The following is an 11,066-nucleotide window of genomic DNA, read 5'->3' as shown; positions in this document are numbered from 1 at the left end:
GTCCACACGCGGTGCCACACGTTCCTATGGAAGCACAGGGCTGTGCTGGCTGTACATGGAACCTATTAGAGCTGTCCACCGTGAGGGTTCAAGCACTTAAAAACGCTGCGGTATCAATCTGTAATTCATGTCCTGGGGTTAGTTCAAGTGTCAATAAGGAAAACGCCTCAAAAGTGAAATATCTCTGAGAGCTTAAAGAGAACAAATACATGCAGGTAACGTCAAGGTAACACTTGGGACTCACCTACAAATAGCAGGGAGAGCAAAGAGTGCAGCTGCAGCTTGGAATGGGTGACTGCAATGATTTGTTGTAGCTCTATCCAATGGTGTTACTGCAGTGCTTGTATCTGCTGTTGTTTCTATGGCAAGAAATAAGAGGCATTGCTTATGGAGCAAGCAAGGTGTATTCTTACAACTACAGCCATAGCAGCGTGGAATATGAAGTAAGGAACACAGCAGGATCCCTATTCCTTGGGAAACCTGTAAGGAATTACGGAGCAGTGGGCATTTATTGGAGGTCTGAACTCCATCCCTGCACCCACAGGAGATCCTTTCCTATCAAGGATCTTCATCAGCAGAGGTTGATGCTTTAAGTCATGGTGTTTGAGTTCTCCTTGCTGTGCACTGATATTCCCTTTACTCACAGTGCAGCACATCTATTGCCTAAACAGATGCCATTTAACCCCACTGAGCAGATATGGGCTCGGTGCCTTCATCTCAGTTTAGAGTATTTCAGGGGTTATCTGGGCTGTGTGCAGGATGCTGCAGCCCCGAGCTCTGCTCTCTCACACTTATTAGCAGTGAATTAAATGCAGTGATCTGGGTGTCCGTGTTGAGGGCTGCCATTCATCCTGGTACACTGTCCCCGATGAGGGCATTGCTTTCAGAGTTATTTCATGATAGAAATACATGGCCCCATAGTAGATCTAATTGAAACCTTAAAGGTTTGTGCTATGTAAGTACATGGGGTGGACAGAGGTGCCTAGGAATGGAGAGCTGGGAAGCAAGGAAAGGAAAGCTGGGAAACAGCTGCCAATATATCACCTATATCCTATGGGTACACCTACATGTGAACTGCTTCTAAACCATCAGCAGCTCTTACAGGCGCTCACATGATAGAAGAGGGTGGATAAGGAAAGGGATGTTCACAAAGCAGAAGAGATGGCCTGGAGCATCTCCCATAAGCAATGCTGAGAGCCACCCCAACCCACTCAGGGTGCTGCGGGCGGGGCGGTGGGACGGCACCGAACGCGACCTCGTGCCTCCGAGCGGGCGAAGCCGCGGCGGAGAGAAGGACCACGTGGCGGCGCTAGGACCCGGGCGGCCCCGCGGGGACAGGGGAGGGGCGAGCGGACGCGACCCGCCGCGCCGAGGCGCTCGGCAGAGCGGGGAGAGCGGGGAGAGCGGGCGGCGGACGGGAGAGAGCGCGGGGATCTGCACGGCGGAGCGCGGCCGTGACTCAGGTACCGGACCGGGGCGGAGCCGCCCCCACCCCGCGGTGCCGGGGGGCGCTCGGTGCGGGGCGGGCGGAGGACGCGCGGAGCGGCCGCATCCCTCGGGGCGGTGGGAGCGGAGATGCCGGCGGGCAGCGATGCTGCGGGCAGCCGGTCGGGGGCTTGTTGCGCCTCGTCTGCTCAAGTGCCGGCCATGTTAACGGAGCGCCCGATCCCACAGGCTGCCGCGGATTCCCGTTCCCTACAAAGCCGTGTTTATCTCCCCCCTCCCCGTCCCCTCCTCCCCGCCGTGCCCCGCAGCGCTTTGCATGCTCCCGCTATGCGCTTTGTTCAGTCCCACACTTTGCAGCCGCTCTCCTCCCTCCGGGCCGTTCCGTGTCCCCCCGTTGTCTCCCCGCACCCGCCGTCCATCGTCACACCGAGGGTCAATCGATCCATCCCCGCCCGGTGCTCGCAGCCCCGCGGTACCGCACGCTGTGACTCGCAGCCCGGGATGACACGGTCCGTTCCCGTTGTGCTTTATCCGTAGCATCGCGTCCGTTGCGTTCCCCGCTCCAGCTGCCGTGCGGGGGAAGCTGTTTGCCTTTACAATTAGCGCCTAAGAACCGGGCTCTTCTAATTAACTGTGCTAGTCAGGTGATGCTTCGGCGTCTTTATTTCTCCTCCACGAGCCCCGTGCTGCTGTGAAAGCGATGCCCTCGGGCTGGACCATGAGCTGTTCCTGCGGCTCTCCCCATACCGAGAATGCAACAGCTCAGTTTAATCTCGAGGTGAACGCTTCCCTGTCTGTCAGCATCCCCCCCTGCTGCCCTTTGGGAGCACAGAGCGTGACTCCAGCTCTATGTGAGTTATCCAGCTCTATGTGAGTTATCCAGCTCTATGTGAGTTATCCAGCTCTATGTGAGTTATCCCGCTGCTTTCAGTGCACCTTCCAAAATAGAACTTATAGCGTTGGCCTGTAGCATTAACCCTGCCTTCCCTGCGTGTCGTGGCCGTTCATTTCAGCCCTGTGCCCACGGCGCTGCTTTCACAAAGGCGCGGTGCCACTTGTTTCCTTGTTTCACATCAAAGCGAAGCGAGCTGCCCGTGCTCTGTTTGCTCATTGCTGTGCCACACAACGGCACCGCTGCATTCCTCTATGGTGCCTCAGGTCGGCTGGTTGTGGCTGGAATGGCTTCACACCGTGCTCAGATCCCCATGTAGCTCTGTGCTCATCCCTTTCTACTTACATCCCCCCCCCCACTGTAGGTGCTGCTCTCACAGCTTCTGCTTTACGTTCGGGAACTGCCGAGCTCTGTTTTAACAAAGCACCGCTCCCTCAGGGGTAAATATTGCAAAATGATGCACTCATTTCCTTCTGTGGCAGCCTGAACCCCTTTATAGCAGCCTGAAGCCCTTTATAGCAGCCTGAACCCCTCTATGGCAGCCTGAAGCCCTTTATAGCAGCCTGAACCCCTCTATGGCAGCCTGAACCCCTATATGGCAGCCTGAACCCCTTTATAGCAGCCTGAAGCCCTTTATGGCAGCCTGAACCCTTTTATGGCAGCCTGAAGCCCTTTATGGCAGCCTGAAGCCCTTTATAGCAGCCTAAACCCTTTTGTGGCAGCCTGAACCCCTCTATGGCAGCCTGAACTGGGTGCTTTTCTCAACAAACAGCCCTTAAAGCTGCTGTCTTTGAGTATTACCCTGCTGAGGAGCTCTGGCATTGCCCGTCTCCTATTTGGATGCTTTATCCTCCCCCATGCTCAGTATAAGGTGAAGGAGAAGGAGGCCTTTCCCTCTCTGCACATTGCAGCCCCTCTGCATGTAGCACTCAGCCTGGCTCCCACCTCCACTGCCCAGAGGTCGGGTGCTGCTCCTCCTTTGGTTTTAATGCCCACAGGCAAAGGCAGAGGTTTGTGACCCCATTAGTGCTCAGTATGGAGCACTATCTGGTGTATCCACCCTCCATGTACACCGAGGGTCATTACTGTCTTTGTGGCACGGATCAGTGTCAGCTCAGCTGTCTGCCTTTTAGCTGTGGGATTCTGTCTGTTCCCAGCGTGACAGGGGATCGCAGTGTGGATCTTCTTGCTTTCTCTTTCATGGCCACTCCACACCTCCACTCAGCTGAGCATTTCCAATCCCTAAAGGGGTTGTATGAAGGGCTCAGATTCTTTATCAGGGTCTGTTGGGACAGGGGGAAAATGGTTTCAAACTGAAAGAGCGGAGGTTTAGATTGGATATAGGGAAGGTTTTATAGCACTGAGGCACAGGTTGCCCATAGGGGAGGTGGTGCCCCATCCCTGCAGCCAGCCAAGGTCAGGGATGGGCTGTGAGCACTGATGGAGCTGTGGGTGCCCCTAATGGCACCAAATGGCCTTTAGGGTCCTTTGTGACTCCAACCATCCCGTGATTCCTCCTCACTGAGCCTCTCTCAGTTTCCGTGGCAACAGGAGGATTACAGCAGCAGCACGAAAACACGCGGATTTAACTCCACTCACTGCTGCTGTGTGTAAACACATTCATTACCAAAGCAAGGGCCGGTTTGTGATGGAGGAATCCGGCACAGAACCCATCGCTGCCGTGCAGTGATGCACGCAGCACTCACAGCCCAGCGCCGTGTGCGGGGAGATGGATGAGGAGAATTTCGGCCGCTTTTACAGCGGGGCCGTTTATTTAGCGAGGATCAATCGTCTTTTAACGTGATATTACGACGAGAACCGGCCGTGTGTTGAGATGTATGAGGGCTGTGTGAGGCGCGGTGTGAGGCGCTGCGTGTGGTGAGGGTGTAGCGGGCGCTGAGTCCCGCCCGCCCCGCCCCGCGCCGCCCGGTCACGTCCGTCACGTCTCAGTGCGGCGGCGGGCGATGCGCTCCCTGCCGGGCGGACTGGCAGCACCGCACGTAGCGGGCAATGCTCGGTCCCAGCCCATCCACCGTCATAAGGGAGAACAAACCATCCTGAAACGGGAACAGGTCACTGTGTTACAGACCTTCAGGCTTTGATCTACCAGCCCCAAACTTGTGATAGTGCATCTCATTATATTGCTATGGCTGTCAGCACGTCGGCCACCTGTGGTGCCATTCACCTGCACTCAGGTAAGGCTATTAACAGTCATACATTCAGTGCTCACTTTTCTACACAAGAAGCCTGTGCCAACCAGGCTGGTCCTGAAATAAAGCTGTAAAATGGCTTTGTTCCTGGTGACCTGCAGTTCCCAAAGCATTCTGTAGTAACAAACACCCTAATCAATTGCACTTTAATGATCAAATTGGATACACCTAAGCTTTTATGCTTGTTTGGGCCAGGACTTGTGATCCATGTACCAGGATTTCACATCCAGGTGTCTTGAGTAGACCAAGATCTTCCTCTACCAATGTCTTGTAACAAAAACTAGATGTTTCCTTCTAAAATAGTCTGTAACTTCAGCTGTAGCAACGTTCTGCCTTTTTGGGATAGATAATTGTCCCAACAGGTAACAACTCATTTTTCTTATTTCTTAGGGAACCCTCTTGATCTGCATCATGGGAGCAGTGGTAGTTGATGATGGTCCGTCTGGTGTTAAAGCTCCCGATGGAGGCTGGGGCTGGGCTGTCCTTTTTGGCTGTTTTATCATCACGGGATTCTCCTATGCCTTTCCAAAGGCGGTCAGTGTCTTTTTCAAAGAACTCATCCGGGAATTTGGCATTGGATACAGTGACACCGCGTGGATCTCCTCCATTCTGTTGGCCATGCTTTATGGAACAGGTTGGTTGATTGGTTTTGAACATCATACAGTGTTGCCTGTAAATCATACTGACATTTAGTGTGAATTATGGTTCTTATTATTGCTCTTGTACTAGTAAAGCATTCAAAAAATAATCGTTTATGCACGTAAATCCAATAATTAATTAAGTACATACAATTTGCATATAAAATTAAACCTCTGTAACTCAGTAGATGCTAACGATGATGAAAAAGTGCATGGTAGTACAAAGGAATGGAATATCTGACTCCAGAAGAAAGAACATTGTCCTGATAGCATAGGCAGAGTGTGGAAAGAAATGTGAGCTAACATGAAACCATTGGTAAAAACTGGTTTAGCTTTGCAACTGTAACTTACTCTCTTTGCCTAGGTCCGCTCTGTAGCGTGTGCGTCAATCGCTTTGGCTGTCGCCCGGTCATGCTGGTAGGTGGCCTTTTTGCCTCCATGGGGATGGTGATAGCCTCCTTCTGCACGAGCATCGTTCAGATCTACCTCACCGCAGGGGTGATCACCGGTAAGCAGCACACGTGGCTGGAACGGGCTCAGCCTATGTCCTGGCAGCAGGCTGATGTTTCATACTACCAATGTATCTCAACGATCATGATCATCTTAACAGGTTTTTATTAAGATAGTGGATAAAATGGTGTTCTCTTACACCTGTTACCATGGAACTCTTCTGTCCATCTGCAGTAAAACTAATCTTAAGTCATCAATCAGAACAAATGCAATTGATTCTTTCTTTTTTTTAATAGCACTACGGGAGGCCTGGATTAACTTCTTGTCCCTTCTGTCGCAGGTTTGGGTCTGGCACTCAACTTTCAGCCTTCGCTCATCATGTTAAACCGTTACTTTGACAAACGCCGACCCTTGGCCAACGGGTTGTCTGCTGCTGGGAGCCCAGTGTTCCTTTGCGCCCTTTCACCGCTGGGGCAGATACTACAACACGAGTATGGCTGGAGAGGAGGATTCCTTATACTGGGTGGGATGCTGCTCAACTGTTGTGTTTGTGGAGCATTAATGAGACCTCTGGAGCCACCCAAAAAATCTGAAGCTACCAAAGAATCTTCTGAGAAGAAGGCAAAGAAAAAACTCCTGGATTTCAGCGTGTTTAAAGATGGTGGTTTTGTGATCTACACGCTAGCGGCATCTATCATGGTGCTTGGCCTCTTCGTTCCCCCAGTTTTTGTTGTGAGTTATGCCAAGGATTTAGGGAATCATGACACCAAAGCAGCTTTTCTTCTGACGATTCTGGGATTTATTGATATCTTTGCTCGTCCAATTTGTGGAATGGTAGCTGGTCTCAAGTGGGTTAGACCGCGCTGTGTCTACCTCTTCAGTTTTGCTATGATTTTTAATGGCTTTACAGATCTCATGGGCTCCATGTCTGTTGATTACAGTGGCCTGGTGGTCTTCTGCATTTTCTTTGGCATTTCTTATGGAATGGTAGGTGCTCTTCAGTTTGAAGTTCTCATGGCTATTGTTGGCACTCAGAAGTTTTCCAGTGCTATCGGCTTGGTGCTCCTGGCAGAAGCAATGGCAGTTCTCATCGGTCCACCATCAGCAGGTCAGTATTCCACGTAGTTGAGAATTCAAACCCATTGACATTGCAGGGAGGAAAAGAGCACAACTCACTCACAGTGTACACGCTGTCCTTGTGTTGTACGTATTTACACGACTTTGTGCAGTTAGAACAAGAAATAGCCCCAAACAGGGAAGGATGTTTTGTCCTTCTTGTATCTGTTTCCAAGGACTGGTTGAGCTGCCATTTGGAGGTGCTGCTCTTTTTGCAGTGAAAGCCTGAAGTGCATATCCTGTTAAATGGCATCGTGTGGGTTTCCATGCACAGGAAATGTGATCAAATTCAGACCTCTTTGGAGCTGGAGTTCAGAATGAATCCCATCAGTTTTATTTTGAAGGGAGTAGGACAGATTCTCTGTACCTGTGGTAGGTTTGAAGGATGAAAGAAAAATTCAGAAGAGGAGGGGAAAAAAACAAGAAGGGCTTTAAAGCATCAGGATTGTTCCAGGGAAGGCAGACTGATTGCACTGCACACGTCTTGTAACCCCAAAGCATGGCAACACTGCAAAACATTCAAATTCCTGAATTCATAAGGGCAATTTCATTCACAAAGTGCATAAATCTAACGGGCTGCACCAAAGAAACCCAACAAACAACCCTACGGGTTGAAGTACGCAGCAGTTGCCTCATCTCTTGCATCTGAAGGGAATGCTTTTTCTTCAGTTGAGCTGTCAGTGTGTGCAGGTGTGGATGTGTTCTAGGATGTGAAGCACTTTCAGTCAGTGCTAAGCTGAAGTGGAATCATGGAAATACCTTGTTGTAAACTTATTTACCTGCACTATTGTCTTTTTCAGGAAAGCTCTTGGATCTAACACGGAGGTACATGTTTGTCTTTATTATTGCTGGAATTGAAGTTACCACCTCAGCGCTGGTATTGGCCTTGGGAAATTTCTTCTGCATTAAGAAAAAAACAGAAGAACCACACACAAAAGAAGCAGCAGCAGAAAGAGAAGAATTAAACAAATCGGAAGACAAAACTCCCGAGGATGCCAAGGTGGACTCTATTGAGGTGGAGCAGTTCCTAAAAGATGAGCCTGAAAAGAACGGCGAGGTCGTAACTAACCCAGAAACCTGTGTGTGAGCACGGCACAAAACCCGCACGGCGTTTAGAAGAGGCTCAAACAGAACCTCACCACTATTTATTTTAGGAATAGAACTAGCTTAGGGCTGGGCCGTCTGCTTTATTAACTGGAGGCCGGTCAGCTCATCAGGTCTCTCTGGAAGCTGATTTACTAGACAACCTTCTATCAGAACATTAGCTTTATCAGTGAAAGGTGAAACGTTGTGGTTATACTTTTAATGTAAAACAAACAAAAAAAAAGCTTTTCTGAACACAAGTAGAGTCTTGCCATGCATCACCAGAAACTGCTCACTTGGCAGAGCTAGAGGAAGGCTTTATTATGTGTACGCTTTCAGATAATACGGGTGATATTGCTGTGTTGTGTGGCTCAATGTAATTTCCCTTTCAGTGCTTTTTTGGGAAGGGGAAAGAGTTTGAGATGGAGAAAAATCTCAGGAACTTCAAGGTCTCCATTAGGTCTTTGAATTTCTTACTTTTTTTAGACTTTCAGATTAATTGGCTCAGTCCTAGTATAATTTTGATAATACCTGTTACTTTTGGTTTATGCAAATGTATTTCTATGAGTTTTGTCTAAACCTGTAGTCTTTGTAATTGTCATCTGGAAACACTGTACACAGAAAGGCACATCGCAGGCACTGCCCTCAGCTGGTCACACCAGCCCTGTTCTTAGGGAATGCTAAAAGGAAAATAAAATGAGTAGAATCCATCCCAGCAGACAATAAGCAAAGCTCATCTCCATTCATACACACTGCGCTCAGTACAGTTTCCCTGCAGCACTGAGAAACCTTACAGGTATCATCCAGAGGAAGGACACGGGGCTTAGCAGAATCTTCTGGTCTGTCTGTCCTGTCGATAAATTCCAACTGGCCAGGTTACATCTGTCAGACATGTGGCTACTGGGTAACTTAGGGGGAAGGTTGGGACTACTTTGAAATGAGTTGCTGTTACATCTTTAACATGCAACGTTAGCAACACATGAAAAACTCGATGGATTTCTTCCTTTAATGTTTGATTTACCCCACTGACCTCTGCTTTATTCATCTATTGAAGTTCAGAGGGTCGTTCTGGTTGCTTATGATGATGGATGGAACTGCTGATCATGTATGTGATGGCGCTAAATGAGAGCTCGTCAAGAGCTGGGCCTGCTCTGCCACCTGTTTGCTACACAAAGGTGCTGTGCAGTCCTTACATCGTGTCTGACATCAGATGAGGGAAGGGGAAGTAACAACAGATCTGACAAGGCAGGGTCAGCACAGATGGAGAAATGCAGAAAGGGAAAGGATTCACTGTAAGCACTCTGAATAGGAAAGGAAGGTAAAAAGGCAGGCATTCTCTATTGCATGTATAAAAAAACCAGTATGTCCATTCTACATTTTTCTCCCCACGAACACATTGAAAATACGTAATATTTTCTATCAAATGGATGCTATTTCAACCCAGTTTTCAGATATGTGTATAAAAAGACCTGTGGGATTGATGAGTGCAGTTACAATCTTCAAAACAGGCTTAATCCTGGATTCTATTTTCTTCTCAGTAGGGATTCTAAGGCAGCACAGGAAAGAAATATCACGAGCTGTCCCACATGTGATCACTTTAGCAGATACAGCACAACCAAGGAAGGGCCAAAACCACAACCCATGGGGTTATTTTGGATACCAGCTTCCACTCCACTAACTCTTTCACATTGGTTTTGCATCATTAGGACAAATTTAAATCTTAGGAACACCATTTTATTTTTTTTTTTGGTATCGATTTTCAACAGAAATGGATGCTGCACTCAATAAAATGGTTATTTTTTATATTGGAAATAGTGCAGTCCTCTTTCCTTTTTCTCTCCCCTGCCTTGACTTCCTTTGTAGGAACCCTCCAGCTGTGCCAGATGCTCTGCCTGCACAACCATGTCTCAGTGTTAGGCTGTGTTGGGGCTTCTGCCCTATTGCTTCTACAGCCATAGCAAAACAGGCCTTCACATTCAGCTCCTCCTGACCTAAGGTGTAAAAAAACCAACCCCCAAACCCCCAAACTAACACATACCACATACTATAAGAAGGATTATATCTGAGCCCTTCAGTGAGATCAGCCTGCTTTGTATGAATTTCACTCTGCTTATTGCAAACTCACAAGGACTTGCATTCAAACTCCTTCAGGTCTTTGGGTACAGTATTGCTTTAATCTCAGCTCTGTTGAGATAAGCCCTGAATTCCCAACACCCCTCAGTGCTCTTTGGAAGGAATAGGTGGCCAGTCCAAGAATGGCTGAAGGGGGGAACAGTTTGTGTGCAGTGCTGCACAACAGAGATGTGGATGAACCCTCCTGTGTTCAGCCTTCACCTCCATAATGTTCTATGACTTGGGTGGAAGGCAGGTAGCTACACAGTGGAATAACCCCAGGTCTCAAAGGCAATGCGGTCATTTGCTCTCCATCATGCACTGCTGGAACTGCAGTCAGAAACCCAGGTGCAATATATCAAAGTCCAGTAATCAAAAGCATCTGAAAGATTACATTCATAGATTATTTCTCCAAAACTGATGAAGTTGTTCGGGCCTTTGAGCATTCTATGACTTGAGATGATATGAAGGACCGAACAGATTGTTAATACATTCAAACCCACCAAATCAGGTGTTAGGTGATATCGAATCATCCTCTAACCCAACCACATTTCACAATGATAGACTCCAATGCACTCACGCCTTGGTTTTCTCCCTAGAAAAGCTTAAATCTGGTAGAATCTGCCCCAGGCAGGATTTGCAGGAGCATGCAAACATGACATGTGACAATGGTAAGTACTGATGTGTGCACATCCCTCTGTGTCCTGCAGCTCTCTTTGGGATTACACTTTGGTTTTGTGCAACAAGGTGATATGTTTCCTGTTTATGCACTTTAATGTTACGTGTACGTTTATACCTGGATTTGTTTGATGCTTTTCTAGTAAACTGTTGCAAAAATAGTGAATAAATATTTATTTGGTTATCAAAAGCTGTGGATGCGAGAACATGAGATTTAGAAAGATAAACCCTACCACATCCAGTGACTGGGTTGTGTTGGGATGTGCTCACAGGGCCATACAGAGGCAGGGTCAATTAGTTGTCTTGATCCCTGGTCTAGTTTACTATATCTAGATATTCGTACACATCTAAGATAGATTTCTAAATAGGTATTAAAGTCTGATCACTTTTTAATGCCAGTTTAGTTAAAGAGGTAAGACTTAAGGTCTAATCAAAAGCTTT

The 11,066-nt window shown here is 48.2% G+C and overlaps 1 protein-coding gene across 2 annotated transcripts; it reads left to right on the top strand.

Annotated features, from left to right (window-relative positions):
* The first annotated feature begins 1,293 nt into the window (after nucleotides 1-1,293).
* SLC16A3 (solute carrier family 16 member 3) lies at nucleotides 1,294-10,786 on the top strand. Of its 2 annotated transcripts, none has more exons than XM_015879649.2 (5): nucleotides 1,294-1,463; nucleotides 4,939-5,182; nucleotides 5,551-5,694; nucleotides 5,977-6,744; nucleotides 7,553-10,786. In XM_015879649.2, the coding sequence occupies exons 2-5, from the start codon at nucleotides 4,960-4,962 to the stop codon at nucleotides 7,837-7,839; spliced, it is 1,422 nt and encodes a 473-aa protein (XP_015735135.1). In that variant the 5' UTR covers nucleotides 1,294-1,463; nucleotides 4,939-4,959; the 3' UTR covers nucleotides 7,840-10,786. The 2 variants fall into 2 exon arrangements, with proteins under 2 accessions (XP_015735135.1, XP_015735136.1); XM_015879650.2 differs by lacking the exon at nucleotides 1,294-1,463 and adding an exon at nucleotides 4,303-4,533 and having other exon boundaries at nucleotides 7,553-8,181.
* The last annotated feature ends 280 nt before the right edge of the window (nucleotides 10,787-11,066 follow it).

This window comes from Coturnix japonica, chromosome 18 (genome assembly GCF_001577835.2).
Source record: "Coturnix japonica isolate 7356 chromosome 18, Coturnix japonica 2.1, whole genome shotgun sequence".
Classification (NCBI taxonomy): Eukaryota; Metazoa; Chordata; class Aves; order Galliformes; family Phasianidae; genus Coturnix; species Coturnix japonica.
Note: the sequence above shows the minus strand (reverse complement) of the source record. Positions and strands in the feature narration are given on the sequence as shown.

Coding starts and splice junctions, on each gene's coding strand:
- SLC16A3 (XM_015879649.2), top strand. CDS start 4,960: ATGGGAGCAGTGGTAGTTGATGATGGTCCGTCTGGTGTTAAAGCTCCC. Junction 5,183..5,550: donor GGCCATGCTTTATGGAACAG/GTTGGTTGATTG, acceptor CTCTTTGCCTAG/GTCCGCTCTGTAGCGTGTGC. Junction 5,695..5,976: donor CACCGCAGGGGTGATCACCG/GTAAGCAGCACA, acceptor CTTCTGTCGCAG/GTTTGGGTCTGGCACTCAAC.